The following is a 20,694-nucleotide window of genomic DNA, read 5'->3' on the forward strand; positions in this document are numbered from 1 at the left end:
GCTATGTTCCATTTCTTTCTTTGTGTCCTAGTTTCCACATTGGTGACAGGGAAGGACAATATGGTGGACTAAACTTGGACCTAATTGTGTGGCAGCTTAGCATGCTGGGAGTAGCATGGGCTTTGGAGTCAGACAGACTTAAGTTTAAATTTTGGGCTCCCCACTTACCAGCTGTGAGATCTCAGCTGAGATGCTTAACCTCATTGACCCTCACTCGACACATCTCAAGAAAGGAATCCATAGTCTCATCCATCTCCTGGGATTTTGTGATGAATGTAGTAACACATGGAGTGCCCAGGACAGTGCCTGCCACACGGTACATCCTCAGTATTGATGACTTAAAGAGACATATTGAAAAGTACTTTTCAAATATCAAATGCTTGATTAGGCACAGAGTGGAAGAGGTGAATGGGTCATTTTGTTTTATTCCACCTTTCTTGAATTCATTTTCTTTTCTCAAAATATTAGAATCGAATTTTTTTTTTTTTTTTTGAGGTGGAGTCTTGTTCTGTCACCCAGGCTGGCGTGCAGCAGTGCGATCTTGGCTCACTGCAACCTCTGCCTTCCAGGTTCAAGCGATTCTTCTGCCTCAGCCTTCCAAGTAGTGGGGATTACAGGTGTGGGCCAATATGCCTGGCTAATTTTTATGTTTTTAGTAGAGATGGAGTTTTATCATGTTGGCCAGGCTGGTCTTGAACTCCTGGCCTCAGGTGATCTGCCCACCTCGGCCTCCCAAAGTGCTGGGATTACAGGCATGGGCCATCATGCCTGGCCCAAATATCTTAACTATATAAACCTGCTTTGTTCAGAATGGCATGGATTATAGCCCAAGTGGCTTTTTCTGATAAAATTTAGTGCTGTTTTCTATGTTCACAATAAGCACTGAGCACTGCCAGAACTTGGCTTTTACAGGCACCGTCATGTGCAGTGCAGTTCAGCAGCCCTATCAGAGGACCTGCTGTGTACAAAGGACTGGGTAGGACCTGGGTGCATCTCGGTTCTTGTGGTCAGGTAGCCTATACTCTGGTAATGAAGGAGACATTATAAATACCTATGGTATAAGAGTATCTATACAGTCAGTAACTATTTTCATAAAGGAGCTGAGGAAGTTTAAAGGAAGCAGCAGTTACTTTCAATTGGTAAGAATAGTAGAGGCTTCTTAGAGGCGGTGGCGTTTGGGCTGAGCCTTGAAGGGTGAGTAGGATTTCGATCACAGAGGAAGGAGGGCATGTATGAACATGGTTGAGGCCTCAGGTTCAAGGTGTGCTGGAGGATAGAGTGGTGGCCCCAAGTGTCAGAGGCAGACTGTGGATAGGACTGTCATTGGGAACAAGACCAGAAAGGTCAGATCATGGGTATCCTTCTTGGGATTGAAACTTTATTCAGTAAGAGGTATGGAACAACTGAAGTTTTCAGGGAGGGAAGTGACCCAATCTCATCCTTAGGAAGATAGCAGGTTGGGAGGAGATTGGAGAATTTAGCTTTTGGAAGCAGAGGAACCAGTTTTTGCAGGCATTCAGGCCAATTAAGGCAGAAAAGAGTAAGAATCTTGTGCAGAGGGAAGATCAACTAGCTGAGGTGACTGGCTGAGATTTGGAAGATGGGATTAACGGAGTGAGCAGCAGTTGGCAAGTTGGGAACATAAGGTGGAAGGGTGACTTGCGGGAGGATGGTGGAGTCTGATTGGGCTCATCTGCATGTCAGCAGCCTATCCAGTTGGGGACATCCAGCAGAAAGGTGGATATTGAGACCTGGAGCTGAGGCTTGGGGCGAGGACTAAAGAAAGAGACTTAGGACTCACTACAGATAAGTAATGGCAACAGAGATTGCAGCATTAGGGGAAATTATCTAGGGAGATAGAGGTGAGAAGAAGACCTAAGACAGAACCTTAGGAAAAGCCTGCATGAATGAAGAGATGAAGGAAGAGGAAGCAGCAGAGGGAAGAGAGCTCAGAGTGAGGGGATCGGCTGGAGGACGTGCTTTAGAGGCAGCAGAGCCCGAATCCCACAGCTCCTCCTGACTTAGACTCTAGGCAGGATACTGACACTTTCCTCCCCAAAATTGGGATAATAGTACCCATCTCGCAGGGTGGTGGGGGACTTACTGCCCATGGCACTTAGTGGGCACGTAACAAATGCTCATTTCCTTTCCCTTTTCCCATAGAAACCTGCAAAGGCGTGTTAAGAAGAGTATAGCCACAAGGATTAAATGCTTTAGAGGCGGTGAGGGTCTTTGGAAAGGACTATAGGACTCCCCTAAATCAGGTCACTAGTAGGATGGGGAGGGAAGTGATAATACCTTAGCCCTTTCTATCGAGAGGCAGGCCCGAAGAAGGCAGATTGCCAGGGGCTGGCAATAAGGAGGTAAGAGGAAGTGAGAAGAGCAATGGAGCCTCCCATTCTAAGCTGTCTGGCAGTGAAGGGAGGGATGGAAAATGGACTGGAGCTTGAGGATGCCAAGGAATTCATTCAGGGCAGGGCACTGTGGCTGCTTGCCTCAGTGATGCCAACTGTCCGATGAAGAAAAGTGAGCTCGTTTCTTGCAGAATCCTGTTTCTCTTGGGATTGGCATATGCAGACAAGCATTTGGGTGTTTGTTCACATTTGCAGCTGATTAACTCTGGGAGGAGGAAGCCCATCGTGTGAGTGAGTGAAACTGGTTTGCTGCATGGGCTTTGAAGAGGACTTGGCTGCATTCTGAATTGGGAGTTCTTGTAACCCTGTAATCTCACAAGCATGGAAGAAGGGTGCACGGTGCACACTCTCCAGGGAGGTTTCCAAGGAAAGGCTTTCTTTTTGAGATGAGAGGTGGGGGGACAGGAAGTGGGAAGAGCAGAGGAGGTACCTTAGGTAAGCCTTCTTGGGGTGTTTCTCAGTTTGGAAGCCTGAAGCCTCCTTTCAGAAAAGTATCAGAAAGTCTCACAACCCTCCCTGCTGCAGACAAGCACAGCTCAGTCCAAAATATTTACCTTCTCTTCTTGATCCTTAGAATCTCAGACCTCTGCGGCTCCTGCCTGCCTCCTCTCTTCCTTCATCTTGAGGGGAATGGTTTGCCTTCGTCTCACTCCTTGAGAGATGAAGTGGGGACAAAGTGGAGGGGAGGGTGTGGGGAGGAAAGGAAGGGAAAAGTGGGAAGGGATGGAGGGGCTGCCACTGGCTCTGAGGAGGAAGAGGGGCACTGAAGTCCCCCGAGGAAGCACCAGGCGCTGTGTCCCATGAACCCACCCTTCAGAAAAAGAACGCCCTTGGGTTTGGCAGCCTCCTTGCCTAGATGTGAGGAATCCTCTGCCACTAGAAAAGTTCATTTTCTCCCCAGATTTCAGTTGTGTTTTCCTAGTTCCTCCTCAGGAGTAGCTGCTATGGCTTCAGGTTGGTCTTTTCTCTAATCAGTTGCTTTTTCTCTTTTTTTCTACTACTTTTCCTTCCTCCCTCCCCTGCCCACCCTCTCCCGTCTTGTTTTGAGAGGCAGTGTGGATGGTGGCTCAGTGCATCGGCCACACAACCAGACTGTCTGGGTTTCAAATCCCAGCTTCTCATTTACCTGCTGTGTGCACTTGGGCAAGTTACTTAACCTCCTTCAGCCTCAGTTTCCTTATCTTAAAATGGATTATAAGGGTATCTGTCTCATAGGGTAACACCACGTTATGAGGATTAACTGAGTTAGTATATGTAAAGAGATCAGAGTGGTGCCTAGGAAACAGTAAATACTACATCTGTCTATCTAATATTACATCTGTCTATCTAATCTATCAATCATCTGTCTGCCCTTTTTTGCAGATGCCTTTAAATCCTTTTTGGCTTTTGTCAGGATACAGAAAATAATATATTGAAAGAGCCTGTAGAAATTAAATTTCTAGAAATTAAAAATTTTATAGTACATTTCTTTTGTGATTGTTTTTAAGAAGTGTCTTACTCTGTCGCCCAGGCTGGAGTGCAGTGGCATGATCATGGCTCACTGCAGCCTCGACCTTACAAGCTCAAGCAATCCTCCTGCCTCAGCCTCTCGAGTTGTTGGGACTACAGGTGTGTACCACCATGCCCAGCTAATTTTGTTTATTTTTTGTAGCGATGAGGTCTCACTGTGTTACCCAGGCTAGTCTCAAATTCCTGGGCTCAAGTGATCCTCCTGCCTTGGTCTCCTAAAATGTTGGGATTACAGGCATGAGCCACCATACCTGGTCTAAAAATTATATAGTGTGTTTCTATATAAAGTAAAGAAATTATATGCCGAGTGCAGTGGCTCATGCCTGTAATCCCAGCACTTTGGGAGGCCCAGGTGGGTGGATCACGAAGTCTGGAGATTGAGGCCATCCTGGCCAACCTGGTAAAACCCTGTCTCTACTAAAATAAAAAAAAAAAATTAGCCAGGCGTGGCAGTGCGCGCCTGTAGTCCTAGCTACTATGGAGGCTGAGGCAGGGGAATCGCTTGAACCCGGGAGGCAGAAGTTGCAGTGAGCCGAGATCGCGCCACTGCACTCCAGCCTGGTGACAGAGCAAGACTCCTTTTTTTCTTAAAAAAAAAAAAGGAAAAAAGAAATAATGCTTCTGTGTTCCAGTGGGGAAGAGCAGAAAGTTCCTCTTTACATTGATCTTTGTTGTTACTTTCACCTGTTAGCCTTCGTTCTACATTTCGGAGCAATTTAGAATTAAAAAAAGGAATACTTCCATATAGCAACTGTTTAACTTTGAAGGATGTGTATCATAGCCTTCAAAGTCCCCTAATTCCCAGATCTATGAACTAGGCCACCATGCCATGGGTTCCAAGCATTTCGCCATCTCAGTTGCTTTCCTCCTGGCTGCATGGCTGTTTGACAATATTTCCCAAAACCATGTTCTCAGGTGTTCTGTGAAGAGGACATTGATTGCTACTTCTTTTTGAGCAATGCTTCTGTTAATGCAGTATAATCTCACTTGAGTTTTTTGGGGCTGTATTTTCATTCCTGTAGGGCAGGGTCCAGGTGCAATTCATTGCTTGTTCAGCCCGGTGCTGTGTTTGGTACAGAGTAGGTGCCCAATCCATGCAGACTGAATGCCACATTTTGGGTAGATTTGAAACAGTTGGTTCATCCAAGCCCTCAGCTTTTCTTTCACACGAGCTGCTGTGTAGGCAGGTCCCTGCATCTGCTGCTTTGGCTGTGTAGATTTTTTTCAACCTAAGAGTAGGGTGTATTTTTATTTATTCCGAATAAATTCTGGCCTTTAGATTTTACCTCACAGGCTTTATTTGTTACGTTTGAAATTACGATTCCATGTACTAGTAATCCTTTCAACTTTTGTGATCTTTGACTTCATTGAGTCACTGATAAAATCAGCTTCAAAACTGAGCCCCACAGTGCCTTACTGGGGACTTTTCTCCAGATTGACATCAACAGTTTTGTGTACTCTTCAGTAGTGGCAGAACTACCCTAGTCTGCATTATCCATTTCACATTTCTCTGTGAAAGGCAAACATGAGAGGATTTCTTGGAGGCTGGTGAAAATCCAGATTCCCACCATGTATTATATTGTTTCTCCACCTTATCTGATATTTCCCACCACCTACAAAATGGAGGAAAACTAAACTGGATAAGCAGTCAAGACAGTTTTTCTATCTGTTAGATAATCCCTCTTCATTTTAAGTAGAAGCAGCCTAAGATGATGTCAGTTGGTGAAAACTGGGAGGAAAGAGACAGCAGTCATCATATTCAAAGAATTCAGTTTACCAAGAAGCTGCTACTTTCAAATGAAAGTATTTAACTACTATAATTTTTAGTCTGAGATTTAGGTGTATTTAATTTTTGTAATGCAGTGTCATCATCATCCCAGCTATATGGCATCTTCTTTTAGTGTATTTTTTGAGTTGAAATGAAAATTCCCAAAGGACTGTATATAGTGCATGGACACACATGGGAGCTCAATACTTTTCTTTCTTCTTTTTTTTTTTTGAGACGGAGTCTGGGCTCTGTCGCCCAGGCTGGAGTGCAGTGGTGTGATCTTGGCTCACTGTAACCTCTGCCTCCTGGGTTTAAGCAACTCTCTGTCTCAGCCTCTTGAGTAGCTGGGATTACAGGTGTGTGTCACCACACCTGGCTAATTTTTTGTATTTTTTAGTAGAGATGGAGTTTCACCATCTTGGACAGGCTGATCTTGAACTCCTGACCTCGTGATCCACCCGCCTTGGCCTCCCAAAGTGCTGGGATTACTGGCGTGAACCACCACACCCGGCCTAATACTTTTCAACGGTGATGTTGGAAAGAATGACTAGGAAGCAAAAAGTCTTAAGGAATGTTCAGGTTTTAAGTCACATGTTGGAAAATATTGTAATATGGGGGATGGGGCATTTTCTATAAAACAAATGTGTTTATTCCATTTTTGTCTATACCAAATGGTAAAAAAGTCAAAGAAAGAGCCCAAATCTTACATTTTGATACAGACTGATTGCTAAAACATATTATTAAGTGAAAAGTGCAAGATATAATAAGCTACTATTTATGGGGAAAAATGCTGGTAAAATTGGTAACATTAATTACCTGTAGAGAGAACACTGGTGGCTGAGGGGCAGAGCCTTTAGTAGTTTTTGAATTGTGAATCATGTAAATGTATTACCTTAAAAAATAATGAGTACGGCCGGGTGCAGTGGCTCACACCTGTAGTCCCAGCACTCTGGGAGGTCAAGGTGGGTGGATCACCTGAGGTCAGGAGTGACCAGGTGATCCGCCCACTGACTAACATGGTGAAACCTCATCTCTACTAAAAATATAAAATTAGGTGGGTGTGGTGGCCTATCTCTGTAATCCTAGCTACTGGGGAGGCTGAGAATCACTTGAACCCGGGAGGCTGAGGTTGCGGTGAGCTGAGATCACCTCATTGCACTCCAGCCTGGGCAATAAGAGCGAAGGTCCGCCTCTAAAAAAATAAAATAAAATAAAATAATGAATGCATAAGAAAAAAAGCAGAATTTGAGAAAACAACAATAACTAGTCATTCTTTTTTGTTTCTTCTTTTTTATAGAGTCTGTGGGCTTTGGAATTTGATACACTTAGATTTGAGTTCTGGCTTAGCTGCTGTTTGCAGCTGGGCATGGAACAAGTTACATAACTTCAGGAGGGTGTCATCTATAACATTTGAGCAATACTCTTCTGGTTGTTTTGTGTGTGTGTGTGTTTGTGTGTGTGTGTGTATGTGCATGCACAAAGGTCAACTACAATAAGGAACATTTTAGCCTGAGTATGAACATCTTCCTCTGAAGATAGTTTTTCACCATCCAAGAAAGACAAAAGACAAAGTCATCTTAATGGTTGGTCTTCAGACGGTGAATAGATTTTAGCTCAAATTTTTCAATCAAAACTGAACTTTGAACTGGTCATTAGATCCAGAAGAACAGGAGCTACCTCTGAGGAACCTGTCTTCATAAGAGAGTTGAATGGTTTAGCCAATCATAGTTAGACCCTTCTCGCTTGGATCTTTGGAAGAAATTAGCCAATTAGATGTAAGCCACCTCTTTCCTTTGTTATAGCAACATCTCATGAGAGTCAGAGCTCTGCTCTGCTGGACAGAATTCAGGGGACGCACCATAAAGTAAGCCCTGGCTACAGACAAGGGCTGCTGATATATCTATGTAATTGCCTAAGACATTCTTGGGACAGAAAGATTGGGATCTTGGCAGAGCCATTACCACTGCATCCTCTGTAAGCCCTCTCTATTCCCAGCTAGATAAATCTATGTACTGAAAATTTTCACTGGGGGCGAGGGTGGGAAAATATGAGACTAACATTTTGTGTGGTATCTATATTGTCCTTTATATACTCAATGAGTGGGCTTTGCAACATGAATCTTTCCAATGCAAGGGCCAGAAAAAGAACTCCAGTTGTCTAAACCCAAATGGAATTGGCTCAGATAACAGAGAGGTCCTGAAGTAGGTCTGACTGCAGATGAGAATTGAACCATAGGCTCAGTATATCCATAGACTCTATATCTCTGTGATTCTTTCAGCTTTATTCTCTGAGTGTTGCCTTTTTGTTTAATCTGGCTCATCTCAGGCTAGTCAAAGTGATGAGAGCATTTCCAGATTTTGTACCTTCATATCACACTGTGCAGGAGAAGAGAAAACACCATTCCTGATTGCTCCAGAAGCTTCATGGATTTCACTGCCTCTCTTTGGCTTGAATTGGATTACATGCCCATCCCTGAACCAATAGGTTATGCCAATTGGTTTGGGTCATTGGATTGCAAACCTGGAACCCCTTCAAGGGATTCTGATTTCATTGGTCTGGGAGGTGAATCCCATGCGTGGCTATTTTAAAACACTCCCTGGATGATTCTAATATACAGCCCAAAATGAGTTTGTTGGCATAAGCCAATCCGCGTCCACTCCGAGAGCTAAGTCTATAACTGTTGTGCAAAGGAAAGTCTGGGTGTACTTAATAGATTGGTGGGTGGGGAGAGGGATAACAGATTTTAGCAAAGCAAACATCATATGACTTGTGGCAAACGTATTAGCTGCCCCAGTGTTCATGCCCTTTCTTTTTACCTTGCCATCAGAACCCAGCTTTTGTTTGGGGCAGCAAGGTGCCAACCTTAGGGGGTGAATCGTGGTTGGTCCAAAGTGCTATTGATAATCTGCTTCCCCAGGTTTCCAGCCTCCCTTGCAATGAGATTGGGGCGGGGCGGGGGGAGAGAGATTGAGAGAGAGAGAGAGAGAGAGAGAGAGAGAGAAAGAGCGAGCGAGAGAGCACAGAGGAAAAGCTAAATTACTCTTTGTTCATAGAGGGAGTATAAGGAAGTTTAAGTTTAAAGTTAGCACATGAGAAATTGGAAGTATCAGCCTGTTCTTGGAGTTATGGAAGTAGCTATCAGAAAAAGAAGAAGATATGTTCAGCAGTAGCTACTTCTGAGGATTAGACTGGAAGAAGAGGATGAAATGAAAAATGAAAACCTTTAGTTTTCATTTTGTATCTTTCTATCCTGTTTGATATTTTATTTCTATGTGATTATATTATTTTTATAATTAAAAATAAATTGATTTCTTTTGAAGTTGTTCCTAAGAGTTTAAGATGATTTAAAATATGTTAGCTATTGTTAGAGTGTATTTCTTTAAGCATATAAATAACTTTTTTAAAATAAGAAATAAAAGGTACTTTTAAACTATCCCATTTATCTACAACCTCAATTATGTAGATGAGAATCAAATGTTGTGTTTTAATTTTAAAATATGTAATTGACTGGTGAAAATTATACATATTCAACATATACAACATGATGATTTGATATACATATACATTGTGTGCTGATTGCCACAGTCAAATTAATCAACACATCCATTACCACTCATAAGTACCATTTGTGTGTTTGTGTGTGTGTGTGTGTGTGTGTATGTGTGTGCGTGTGCAGTAAGGACACTTAAAATCATATGAAATTCCAAGTAAACAATATAGTATTAACTATAGTCATCATATATACACCACGGGGATGTATATCTGTACCCCATTTTCATTGCAGCATGATTCACAGTAGCCAAGATATGGAAACAACTTAAATGTCTATGGATGAATGAATGGAGAAAGATAATTTGGTAAATAGATCATAGTGGGATACTATTCAGCCTTCACAAAGAAGGAAATCCTGCCACTTGTGACAACATGGATGAACCTAGAGGTCACTGTGCTAAGTGAAATAATTGAAGCACAGAAAGACAATTACTGCATGATCTCATATGTGGAGTCTAAACAAAGTCAAACCCATAGAGGCAGAGTAGAGCAGTCGTTGCTGGGGGATAGAGGGTAGGGGAAATAGGGAGACGCTGATCAAAGAATCAAATGTTGTTTCAGTTTTATGCATGAGATTGTGATCTGAGGAGCTTAAATCAGGATTCACGATCAAGGTCAGCTCCTGGGCATCAAAATCTGGAGGAGAATTAGCCACTGATGGTGGCAGGACATTGAGTTCTTTCTGCCTTTCATGTTGTTGCCTCAACCTTCTTATCTAGCAGCCCTAATCTGATTTGGCCAACAATTGATGAGGAAAAAAACCCCAAGAATTCATCTATAAACATCTTCAGTTATTCATTTTCAATTATGTTTTTCAGTTTGACTTGTCCTCAGATATCTTATGAAATTAGCTCGGTATGTTTTCTTTTGCTACACCTTTTTAAATTTACCCATTGTTAAAGTTCAGGGCTACAACATCACACTGACCACAATATTTTATTTCAGAAATTAAGGAGAAACAAATAAAATATTATTTTAGAAAAAAGACTTTAACTTTTGATGTCTTGTAGCATTGCATGGAAATCACTTGGGAAGAATATGTAATTGACCTTTAACAGTTGTTTTCAAATTATTTGTTTCAAGCTTAAAAAATAAATCATTACAATTTAAAAATTGGAGAGGGACATCAGAAGACTTGCTCTAATGCCAGGGAGTAGGGGAGTTAGTTTCTTTTTTTTTCCTTTCTTTCTCTCTTTTTTTTTTTGAGACAGTCTTGCTCTGTCATCCAGGCTGGAGTGCAGTGGCATGGTCTCGGCTCACTGCAGCCTCTGCCTCCCGGGTTCAAGCGATTCTCCTGCCTCAGCCTCCCAAGTAGCTGGGATTACAGGTGTGCATCACTGCATCCAGCTAATTTTTATATTTTTAGTAGAGACAGGGTTTCACCATGTTGGCCAGGCTAATCTTGAACTGACCTCAGGTGATCTGTCTGCCTTGGCCTCCCAAAGTACTGGGATTACAGGTATGAGCCACCATGCCCATCCAGGATTTAGTTTCTTTAGTTGTGGAGAGACATAATTGGATAAGCTTTTTTACATCACTGATTTTCATTTGGTGCATTTCAATCTGTATTAGCTTGTTCTCACAGTGCTATAAAGAACTACATAAGACTGAGTAATTTGTGAATAAAAGAGGTTTAATTGACTCACAGTTCCACAGGCTATATAGGAAGCATGGCTAGGCGGCCTCAGGAAACTTATACTCATTGCAGAAGGATGAAGGGGAAGCAAGCACTTTCTTCACGTGGCAGCGGGTGGGGATTGGAGGGGGGGAGAGAGAGAGAGAGAGAGAGAGAGAGAGAGTGAAGGGGGAAGCGCTGCGTGCTTTCAAACAACCAGGTCTCGTGAGAACTCTATCACGAGACAGCACCAGGGGGATGGTGCTAAACCATTAGAAACCACCCCCATGATCCAGTCACCTCCCACCAGGCCCTCCTTCAACATGTGGGGATCACAATTCGACATGAGATTTGGGTGGGGACACAGAGACAACCATCTCACAATCCTATTCTTTGGAGTCATATGCTTAAGAGGAATTTAGATTCTCCTCTTACCAATCATTTAATCAAGTGCCTATTCTTAGTTAAAATTCTACCAATGCTTCTACTGGCTTTAGAGCTTTAAATTTTGCATAAAATTTCCAGATACTTTCATGTATGATTATTCATGATTATTCTGTCAAAAGAAGACTAATAATTTGGAAGTATGACATCCGTAATTTCATTCCACTAATTTTAACAAGCACCCGTCATGAGCAAGTTGTCCCCAAACCATGGTAGGGGAAGGTGGGGTGCAAAGATGCATCAACTGTGGAGCCGTCCTTAGCAGATCTTTAATCTCCTATTGATTATGAGTTATGTGTTGCTTCCCCAAAAAATGTTTTATCAGAGTAACAGACACTGAAACTGAATGAATTCATATAACATTCATTGTTGTTATTTAGGAATAGCGAAATGACTAATAGATGGACAGCAGGAAGGGAAGGATGTTTGAAAAGTCCATAGCCTGGATGATCCAATGATATATGAGTCTCTGAAAAATGGAGATTTGGCTGCACTTAGAACAAGGCCTAAGACATCAGCCTAAGGAGCTAAAAGAAAAATTGGTGGAGACCTTTAACTGCAAGTTGGTGAAGCCACCTAGTGGTTTGTTTCATAAGTTAAAGTTGTGTGAACCTAAGAGGCTACTCGTCCATGGATTGAGTGGGTCTCTAATCAAGTGTGACTAAGAATCTGGTCACTTTTCATGAAGTCCAAAAAGGGAGGTCATTTTCATTGAGAATAAGCACAGTGTGGCTCTGCCTAATATTTAGTTTATTTTACTGCCATCTCTTTATCTAAAAGGGGTTAAGGCAACTTACATCAAAGTACAGTGAGATAAGATAAACTAGAATAAGACAGGAAAGAAAGAGGAAAATATGAATAAAGACATAAAAAGTAGCCAGAAATGGAAGTAATTAAAAAATGCTTGTGAAATCCTGTATATTTTTTTTCATGAAAGGGCTTGAAATTTTCAGGCATAAGTGGAGTTGGATCAGTTATAAAATTTACAATGTCCAGAAAGATGAATAATTTTTAGGAAAGATAAAACCATTTGATACTTAGAGCAGATAAATTTTTCTTCTGGAGGTCCTCACAAATTGGATACTGAATAATGTAATGTATCATGTCTACATGCTCATAGTAGAAATAATTCTGAGTCCTGAAGGATTGTTTCTTTTCTTTTTCTTTTTTTTGAGATGGAGTCTCACTTTGTTGCCAGGTTGAAGTGCAGTGGCACGATATCAGCTCGCTGCAACCTCTGCCTCCTGGGTTCAAGCGATTCCCCTCCCTCAGCCTCCCAAGCAGCTGGGACTACAGGCACGCGCCACCAAGCCCAGCTAATTTTTTGTATTTTAGTAGAGATGGGGTTTCACTATGTTGGCCAGGATGGCTTCGATCTACTGACCTCGTGATACACCCGCCTTGGCCTCCCAAAGTGCTGGGATTACAGGCGTGAGCAACCGTGCCTGGCTGTTTTTTTTTTTTTTTTTTTTTTTGACAGAGTCTCACTTTTGCCCAGGCTGGAGTGCAGTGGTATGATCTCAACTCACTGCAACCTCTGCCTCCTGGGTTCAAGCGATTCTCCTGCCTTGGCCTCCTGAGTAACTGGGATGACAGTTGTGCACCACCACCCCCAGTTAATTTTTGTGTTATTATTATTATTTAGTAGAGGCAGGGCTTTGCCGTGTTGGCCAGGCTGGTCTCGAACTTCTGACCTCAAGTGATCTGCTCACCTCTGTGTCCCAAAGTGCTGGGATTATAGGTGTGAGTCAGCGCTCCTGACCTAGGATTGTTTCTTTATTGTGCTACACTGATTTGGAGGAGCATGTGGACCAACCTCCACTAAAAGGGCTTGTATTAACTCATTTGATCCTCACAATAAGCCAGTGAGGTAGGTAGTTTTATTATCCCCATATCGCAGATGAGGCACAGTGAGGGTAAGAACTTCTCTGAAGTCAGGCTGTCAGCAAATAGCTGGGATTCAAATCCAGACACTCAGAGTCAGCACCCATGGTATTTTCCAATATGCTATACTGAGTGGCCGAGTAAGTATAATAAGGTCCATCCAATGAAGACAGCAGTACTTGAGTTTTTTCCTCTACAAGTTATGTACTCTGTGGGGGATTAGATAGGTATGCTTTAACATCATGTTAAAGATAAAGTCAGGGTTGTATATTTCTTAGATGACTTAGTTAACTTCACCCTCTTCCAAGGTCACAGACTTTGTCCCTGACCCCAATCACCATGCACTTGTGCACATGCATGTTCAACATGCCTTTGGTCAAAAAGAAGAAAACCAGGAAAGAGTGTTCAAACTTGCACTTCTTGACTTCTAGAAAATAGCTGAATGCCCATGTCCTGCTGATGGCATATCCTCAGATTCAAGATCTAAAATGCAGTCATAACAAAACACAATTTGTTTTGCTAGCTTTTCTTTTTCAAAGTGGTATCTATAAACATTTGTGAATGGCAGCTAAATTGGTTTTTCTTAACCAGTCATGAGTTGATTAGCAATAACCAAGGCAAGCCTTGAACAGAGGAATAATGGCATCATTGAAACATTTTCAGTTAGAGGAGTCTAAGTGTCATATAACTTGAGTCCTAAATTGAGCATTTAGGATGATGTTCTTTTGAGCTGTGCGTTAGGATAGTTGCGTGGTTAATGTCCTTGCTAAGAAACAGTAAAAGGTATATTCTATAAAATGACTGCTTCATAGTGACAAGGCTCCTTAAAAACAAATTTCTATGACATTTTAAAGGCACACTTATCCCAATGAGGATTATAATGCTCCTAAAAGATTCAAGTTCTATATTGGGACGTGATGGCCCGCTATACATAGAACTGATAAAGAACTTTAGTCAGTTGATAAAGTTGAATTTGTGACAGATTCATCCTTTCCAGGGAATATAAATAAAAAAGAATGTTGCTGAGATAGGGTGAAGAAAACATTGCCCAGGAATCAAGAAACTTGGGATTTTCAGGTCTACTTTATTCTGATAACAAAGGGAGACCTAGATTTGTGTGTGTGTCAGTTTCTTTTCTTTCTTTTTTTTTTTGAGACGGAATTTCGCTCTTGTTACCCAGGCTGGAGTGCAATGGCGCAATCTTGGCTCACCGCAACCTCTGCCTCCTGGGTTCAGGCAATTCTCCTGCCTCAGCCTCCTGAGTAGCTGGGATTACAGGCATGCACCACCATGCCCAGCTAATTTTTCGTATTTTTAGTAGAGACGGGGTTTTACCATGTTGACCAGGATGGTCTCGATCTCTTGACCTCGTGATCCACCCGCCTCGGCCTCCCAAAGTGCTGGGATTACAGGCTTGAGCCACCGTGCCCGGCCTGTGTCAGTTTCTTATGAATTTTGAAGCCAGACTTGGGTTCAAATACCTATTCTGATACCTATTAGCTGATGACATTGGATTAGTCAATGAAGCTCTTTGGGCCTTAGTTACTGTATCTATAAAATGGCTTTAATAACATATAGATTTTATTATTTTTATTTTATTATTGTTATTCATCAATCTTTATAACACTCTTAAATGGAAGATTTATCATTGTTAACTCCACTTGACAAGTGAGACCACTAAGCTGAGAGAATATGTAATGTGAAGTGTTTAAGTGAGATAATTTATTCAAGGTGCCGTCTCACCTGGTGCACATCAGATCTCCAGCAGTGGTAGCTGATAGTATTCCTATCGACTATCGCATCCATCTCCTTCTCTTCTTTTAGGCATGCTTTGAAGATTAACAAAAGAGAAGAACCACATGTTTAAGTCACACAAAGTCTAGGAATGAGATAGAGGTTTAAGCCAAGGGGTGTGAATAAAACTAAACTTTTATTTTCTTACAGGAGTGGCAGAAACTCAACTATGATATCTATACCCTGAGGCAGATTCGAAGGGAAGTAAGAAACAGATGGAAGCGCATCTTAGAAGATTTAGGTAAGTCTGAAAGAGATTGTGAAATGGTAAAAATAACTAGTTGTTGTCATTATTCTTCAATTTCTCCAACTTAGTTTTTATAAAAGGAATGTTGATAATTGACTAATTAAGGCTACTGTGTACTAATTATTTTCCCAATCTTGCTCTTACATCCTCATGCATAAATGCCTGATGTTTCTGTTGTCACCAGTCCATGTCTTCAGGACACACTTTGCCGTGTGTTACTCCATCTGTCCCCAGTATAGGGTACACAGTCCAGTGCAGTCATGTGAGCACTACCATTTACTTTTTTGGCATTGTACATTAATTTGATTAGATGGGGGTGTTGGCCAATTAGTCATAGCTTTGTAAGATGATGCAGGTCGGGAGAAATATTGTTTCCAAGACAGACAGCAAAACTCAGTGTAGAATTTCAGAAGAAATACAGGAAGAAAAGCTTCGAGGTTGGGAAAAATACTTGTGGCATTAGGGTAGATGCCTGCCCTAATCACTAATGGTTAATGATAATGATTTTTCTCAGTTCTCCCAGGAATTGTGATACAGTAAATGTGACCCCCACATTATAAAATAATCCTGCTTCAATGTTTAAAAAGTGAATTTATCAGTTCTGAAGTCCTTGATCCTTTTGCTTTGAAAGAGAACGTGACATCTTGGCATCATAACTTTTCAAGCCTGGGGCGCCATGTAACTGGTCTCTATTGCTTTGGTTGGCATGCAGTGGGATGGGATGGGACCTCTGCCCTCTTTGCATATCCAGTATTGTTGTGAGCTAATAGTCTTTTTTTTTTTTTTTAAAAAAAAACAATGTAAGTTACTCCAAGTAGGTTTAAGTCTTTGACTCTTCATACTTTTGGGTAAGTGATTTTTTACCAGCTGATCATATTACCCTGAGGAAGGAAATCTAGGTTTGGAGAAGGAGTGTCTGGAGGGAACCACATTGTAGACTGGGAGGCAGGTAGGAATTCTGGGGACAGGGGGAAGGTATAGAGTAGGGAGGACAGGAAAGAGGGCTTCAAACCAGAAACAAGGTGGCAAGCAGCCAGTGGATGAGTATCTGAGGCTCTGAGGGAAAAGTTTACAAAGAGAAAAAAAAATGCCAAAAGAATTTTAATTAAAGATCCTGCCAGTCACAGGGATCTGGGAGGCAGCACGTGGCGTAGAGCCTTTGGCTTCAGTTTTCTGATGCTCGATGCTTGATGCTTGCACAGAATCCACATGGGTCTGATCACGGTCTCCTGCAGGGACCGTATTGAAGGACACTTGTTAACTTGGGACCACTTTATATGAGTGGTAACTTTTTCTACCTTAGGTTTTCAAAGGGAAGCTGATTCTCTGTTGTCAGTGACTAAACTCAGCACGATCAGTGATTCCAAAAACACAAGGAAAGCTCGAGAGATGTTGTTAAAACTGGCTGAAGAAACCAATATTTTCCCAACAAGTTGGGAGCTCTCAGAGAGATATCTCTTTGTTGTGGTAAGTGGATGCTCTTTTTTTTTTTTTTTTTTAATCTGCCCTAATTTCGCTTTAAATGTTTGCCTTTTTAAAAACTATTCACTATCCTCCATATTCCAACACCACCATCACTATCGCATATGAGGTGGAAGATGCTGGCATTATATGCACTGGTTCCCAGTGGCCCGCGGCATCAGATTCACCTAAGAGCTTTAAAAGTTCAGATTTCTGTATCACACCTGGACCTGCTGAGGCTTGGGTTCCAGCTCAAGAGTTTGTATTTTTCAGCGAATTCTGCTGTGTAGTCTATTTTCTGAACCATTTGTAGGTCAAAGAGATGTGAGAAGTATTGTTTCTATAACCTATAAGACTAACAAATAATCTGGAAGGGCTCTAAGGAGTGGGGGCATGTTTCTTGGATAATGTAAGTAAAGGATTAAGGTGTGTCTCTACATTTGTTAGGAATAAATTAATAAACGTCTTAGTTGCGCATGATCGTTTCCAGGGTGGGTTTTGTTGTAGTTAGACTGATTTTTCCCATCAACATGTCTCATTTCCAATCTCACCAGCAGTTTCTTTGTTTGTTGTTTGTTTTCGCAGGACCGTCTCATTGCACTTGATGCTGCAGAAGAGTTCTTTAAACTTGCTCGTCGAACTTACCCCAAGAAGCCAGGGGTTCCATGCGTGGCAGATGCCTGGAAAGAACTGCATTACCCTCCATTTCCAAGTCCCTAAAGGAGAGGCTCAGGGGCGGAATGGCAATCTTCCATGAGGACTCAACAGTCAACCAAAGTTGGACAATTACACATAGAAGAAAGTGAGCAAATAGAGAGTCTGCTGAGTGAAAAGTGCTTCTGAATTCTACGAAAATGTAAGGTCTTTAATCTGAGGACCCTACTCTATGAATTGTGCAGGTGGCACTGAAACACCCTGGTGATCTCACATTTAGGGAGAAAGTTCAAGACTTGGTCAGATGAATGGTTCACAATGGGTGGTTCCATTCCAGGAACCCATTGCCCCAGCTTTGGTTTCGGTTGTACCATAATCTCAGATCATTAATCCTACTGACAGAGTGGACTATTTCAGTTAGTAAAACGATACGATTAATAGAGAGAGCTATCATTGAGCCCAAAAATGGATTAACAATTTTAAATAATTATTATAAAATGTATGCTAACCTGAAAATAATGCTGGGCATGATGTGACCTCTCTGATTTGGTCACCTTGTAGAACCTTGGAGGGTGTCAGGGCATCGCTTTGAGTACCAGTTATGATTATTCAGAAGTACAGATGTATCAGATGATAGAAATGACAAGGAGTGGCCGGGCTCAGTGGCTCATGCTTGTAATCCCAGCACTTTGGGAGGCCAAGTCGGGCGGATCACGAGGTCAGGAGTTCGAGACCAGCCTGACCGACACAGTGAAACCCTGTCTCTACTAAAAATACAAAAATTTGCCAGGTGTGGTGGCACGTACCTGTAATCCCAGCTACTCAGGAGGCTGAGGCAGGAGAATCGCTTGAACCTGGGAGGTGAAGGTTGCAGTGAGCTGAGATTGTACCATTGCATTCCAGCCTGGGTGACAGTGTGAGACTGTCTCAAAAAAAAAAAAAAAAAGAAAAAGAAAAAAGAAAAGAAATGACAAGGAGTGTTGCTCAAAAGGGAGTTCCAAAGAGGATGACCCCCAAAAGGAACTTCCTACAGCTGCATTTAAAGAGTTCTGTGTTTATGTGTGGTACGTGCATTTTAAATTTCCAACATGATTTATATCTGATTCTCTCATCTTTGCATATTGTCCATTTCTATTCCAAAAGCCCTTGGGATTTCTTTTCTTTTCTTTTTTTTTTTTTTGAGATGGAGTCTCCCTCTGTTACCAGGCTGGAGTGCAGTGGTGTGATCTCGGCTCACTGCAACCTCCGCTTCTCGGGTTCAAGCGATTCCCCTGCCTCAGCCTCCTGAGTAACTGGGACTATAGTCGCGTGCCACCACACTCAGCTAATTTTTTGTATGTTTAGTAGAGACGGGATTTCACCAGGTTAGCCAGGTTGGTCTCCATCTCCTGACCTCATGATCCACCTGCCTCAGCCTCCCAAACTGCTGAGATTACAGGCATGAGCCACTAGGCCCGGCCAAGCCCTTGGCATTTTATCTGGGATAGCATCTGTAAACAGAAATGTTTGACCTCTGCTTTCTTCTCTTGTCTTTGATCTGTTTCTGGTTCATTGGCTGGGAGTTGCACCTGTGGGGGACCCCTCATGCACACTTGCACATATGCAGGAAGTGTTGCATTGAAGATCTTTGCTGGACGTTCTTCTGTTCGGAAGATACTTTTCAAAGGGAGCAATGCTGCGAATGCATTCTCTCTACAGATTGAGAAGGCCAGCTTCAAAAGTTACTTGCCACTTAAGCAAGGAACTTATGAAGAGATCACGGTTCATGTTACTGAAAAGACTTTAAGGATTTGTAGGATTAATCCATAGATTGCTGAGAATAATGACAATATTTCTATTTTTACAGATTTTGCACTTCTGAATTCAGGTTAAAAGCTAACTTGTATTTAGCCTGCTTAGAGGACTTGAAAATTTTTATATTCTGATGAGCTTTTTGGTAGCGTCCACAATGTTTAAAATATTTCATAGATGAGACCCATGTTCTCCATTTATGAATGCGTTTCAGACCAATTTAACTGCTGTGCTTCAGGAAAATTCTTCCTAGTTTAATAAGTAAGCTAAAAGTTTTATTTTTTATATTTAATGCTTAATCTTTGTCTCATGTTATTTAAAATTAGCCTGCAGATATTTTCCCTCACTTCTGTAGGCTCTTGCAAGATAAACATTCAAACAGTGAAACAAACAATAAAATAAACAAAAAAAATCTAAGGATGTTGTATTGTTTTAATCTCTGTCTCATAATTTGTGTTTTGTCTTTCTGCCTTTTTCATGTCAAAATGATGAGATTATTTGCATCTATGGAGTATAAACTGTTACCACAGTATTTTTGGTAATGAATGAGTAAGGATAAGACTGTCTCTGTGATTATTAAAATACATGGAATTATCCAGGAAATATTCCTTACAAGGAATTAAAACACTCCTGTATTTACTTTTCAGCTGGATATGTGTTGTGTTTCTGACATAAGAAGGGATAAATGTTCTTTCCATAATCCCTTTAAATTAAAGGGCATAGATGTGGAAACACTCATGAGTTTAAGGACCTCCCAGCATCCTAAAGCCAGTCAAGGATTAGATGTGTGCTAAAGTCCAGTGGGCGTGGCAGTGCATGAGAGAGGCACAAGGGTCCCTCAGGTGGCCCCTGCAAGATGTCACAGTGTGCTTGGAGGGACCAGGAGCCACAGATGTGTGGGAGGCCAGAGTTTCCCACTTTTTGTCTCCTTGTTGACTAATACTTCTTATTTATTTATTTATTTATTTGTTTTTTGAGACGGAGTTTCACTCTTGTTACCCAGGCTGGAGTACAATGGCGCGATCTCGGCTCACTGCAACCTCCGCCTCCTGGGTTCAGGCAATTCTCCTGCCTCAGCCTCCCGAGTAGCTGGGACTACAGGCAAGCGCCACTACGCCCAGCTAATTTTTGTATTTTTAGTAGAGACAGGGTTTCACTTTGTTGACCAGGATGGTCTTGATCTCTTGACCTCGTGATCCACCAGCCTCGGCCTCCCAAAGTGCTGGGGTTATAGGCGTGAGCCACCGCGCCCGGCCTTTATACTTATTTTGAGACAGAGTCTCTCTCTGTTGCCAGGCTGGAGTGCAGTGTCGCAATCTAGGCTCACTGCAACCTCCGCCTCCTGGGTTCACATGATTCTCCAGCCTTAGCCTCCCAAGTAGCTGGGACTACAGGTGCCTGCCACCACACTCAGCTCATTTTTTATTTTAGTAGAGAGGAGTTTCACCATATTGACCAGGCTGGTCTCAAACTCCTGACCTCATGATCCATCCGCCTCAGCCTCCCAAAGTGCTGGGATTACAGGCATGAGTCACCACACCCGGCTTTTTATTTTTTTATT

At 42.0% G+C, this 20,694-nt stretch overlaps 1 protein-coding gene across 3 annotated transcripts in view; it reads left to right on the plus strand.

Annotated features, from left to right (window-relative positions):
* Nucleotides 1–19,553, plus strand: part of MREG (melanoregulin) — a 73,358-nt gene extending 53,805 nt beyond the window's left edge. For all 3 annotated transcript variants that reach the window (XM_064373014.1, XM_012446342.3, XM_064373013.1), the window contains 3 exons: nucleotides 15,131–15,221; nucleotides 16,531–16,694; nucleotides 17,274–19,553. In XM_064373014.1, the coding sequence (XP_064229084.1) occupies nucleotides 15,131–15,221; nucleotides 16,531–16,694; nucleotides 17,274–17,408 (390 nt within the window). In that variant the 3' untranslated portion in view covers nucleotides 17,409–19,553. The remainder of the gene's footprint in view (nucleotides 1–15,130; nucleotides 15,222–16,530; nucleotides 16,695–17,273) is intronic.
* The last annotated feature ends 1,141 nt before the right edge of the window (nucleotides 19,554–20,694 follow it).

The sequence above is a fragment of the Aotus nancymaae genome, unplaced genomic scaffold, assembly GCF_030222135.1.
Source record: "Aotus nancymaae isolate 86718 unplaced genomic scaffold, 86718_ANA_hifiasm-v0.15.2.pri h1tg000008l, whole genome shotgun sequence".
NCBI classification, from domain to species: Eukaryota; Metazoa; Chordata; class Mammalia; order Primates; family Aotidae; genus Aotus; species Aotus nancymaae.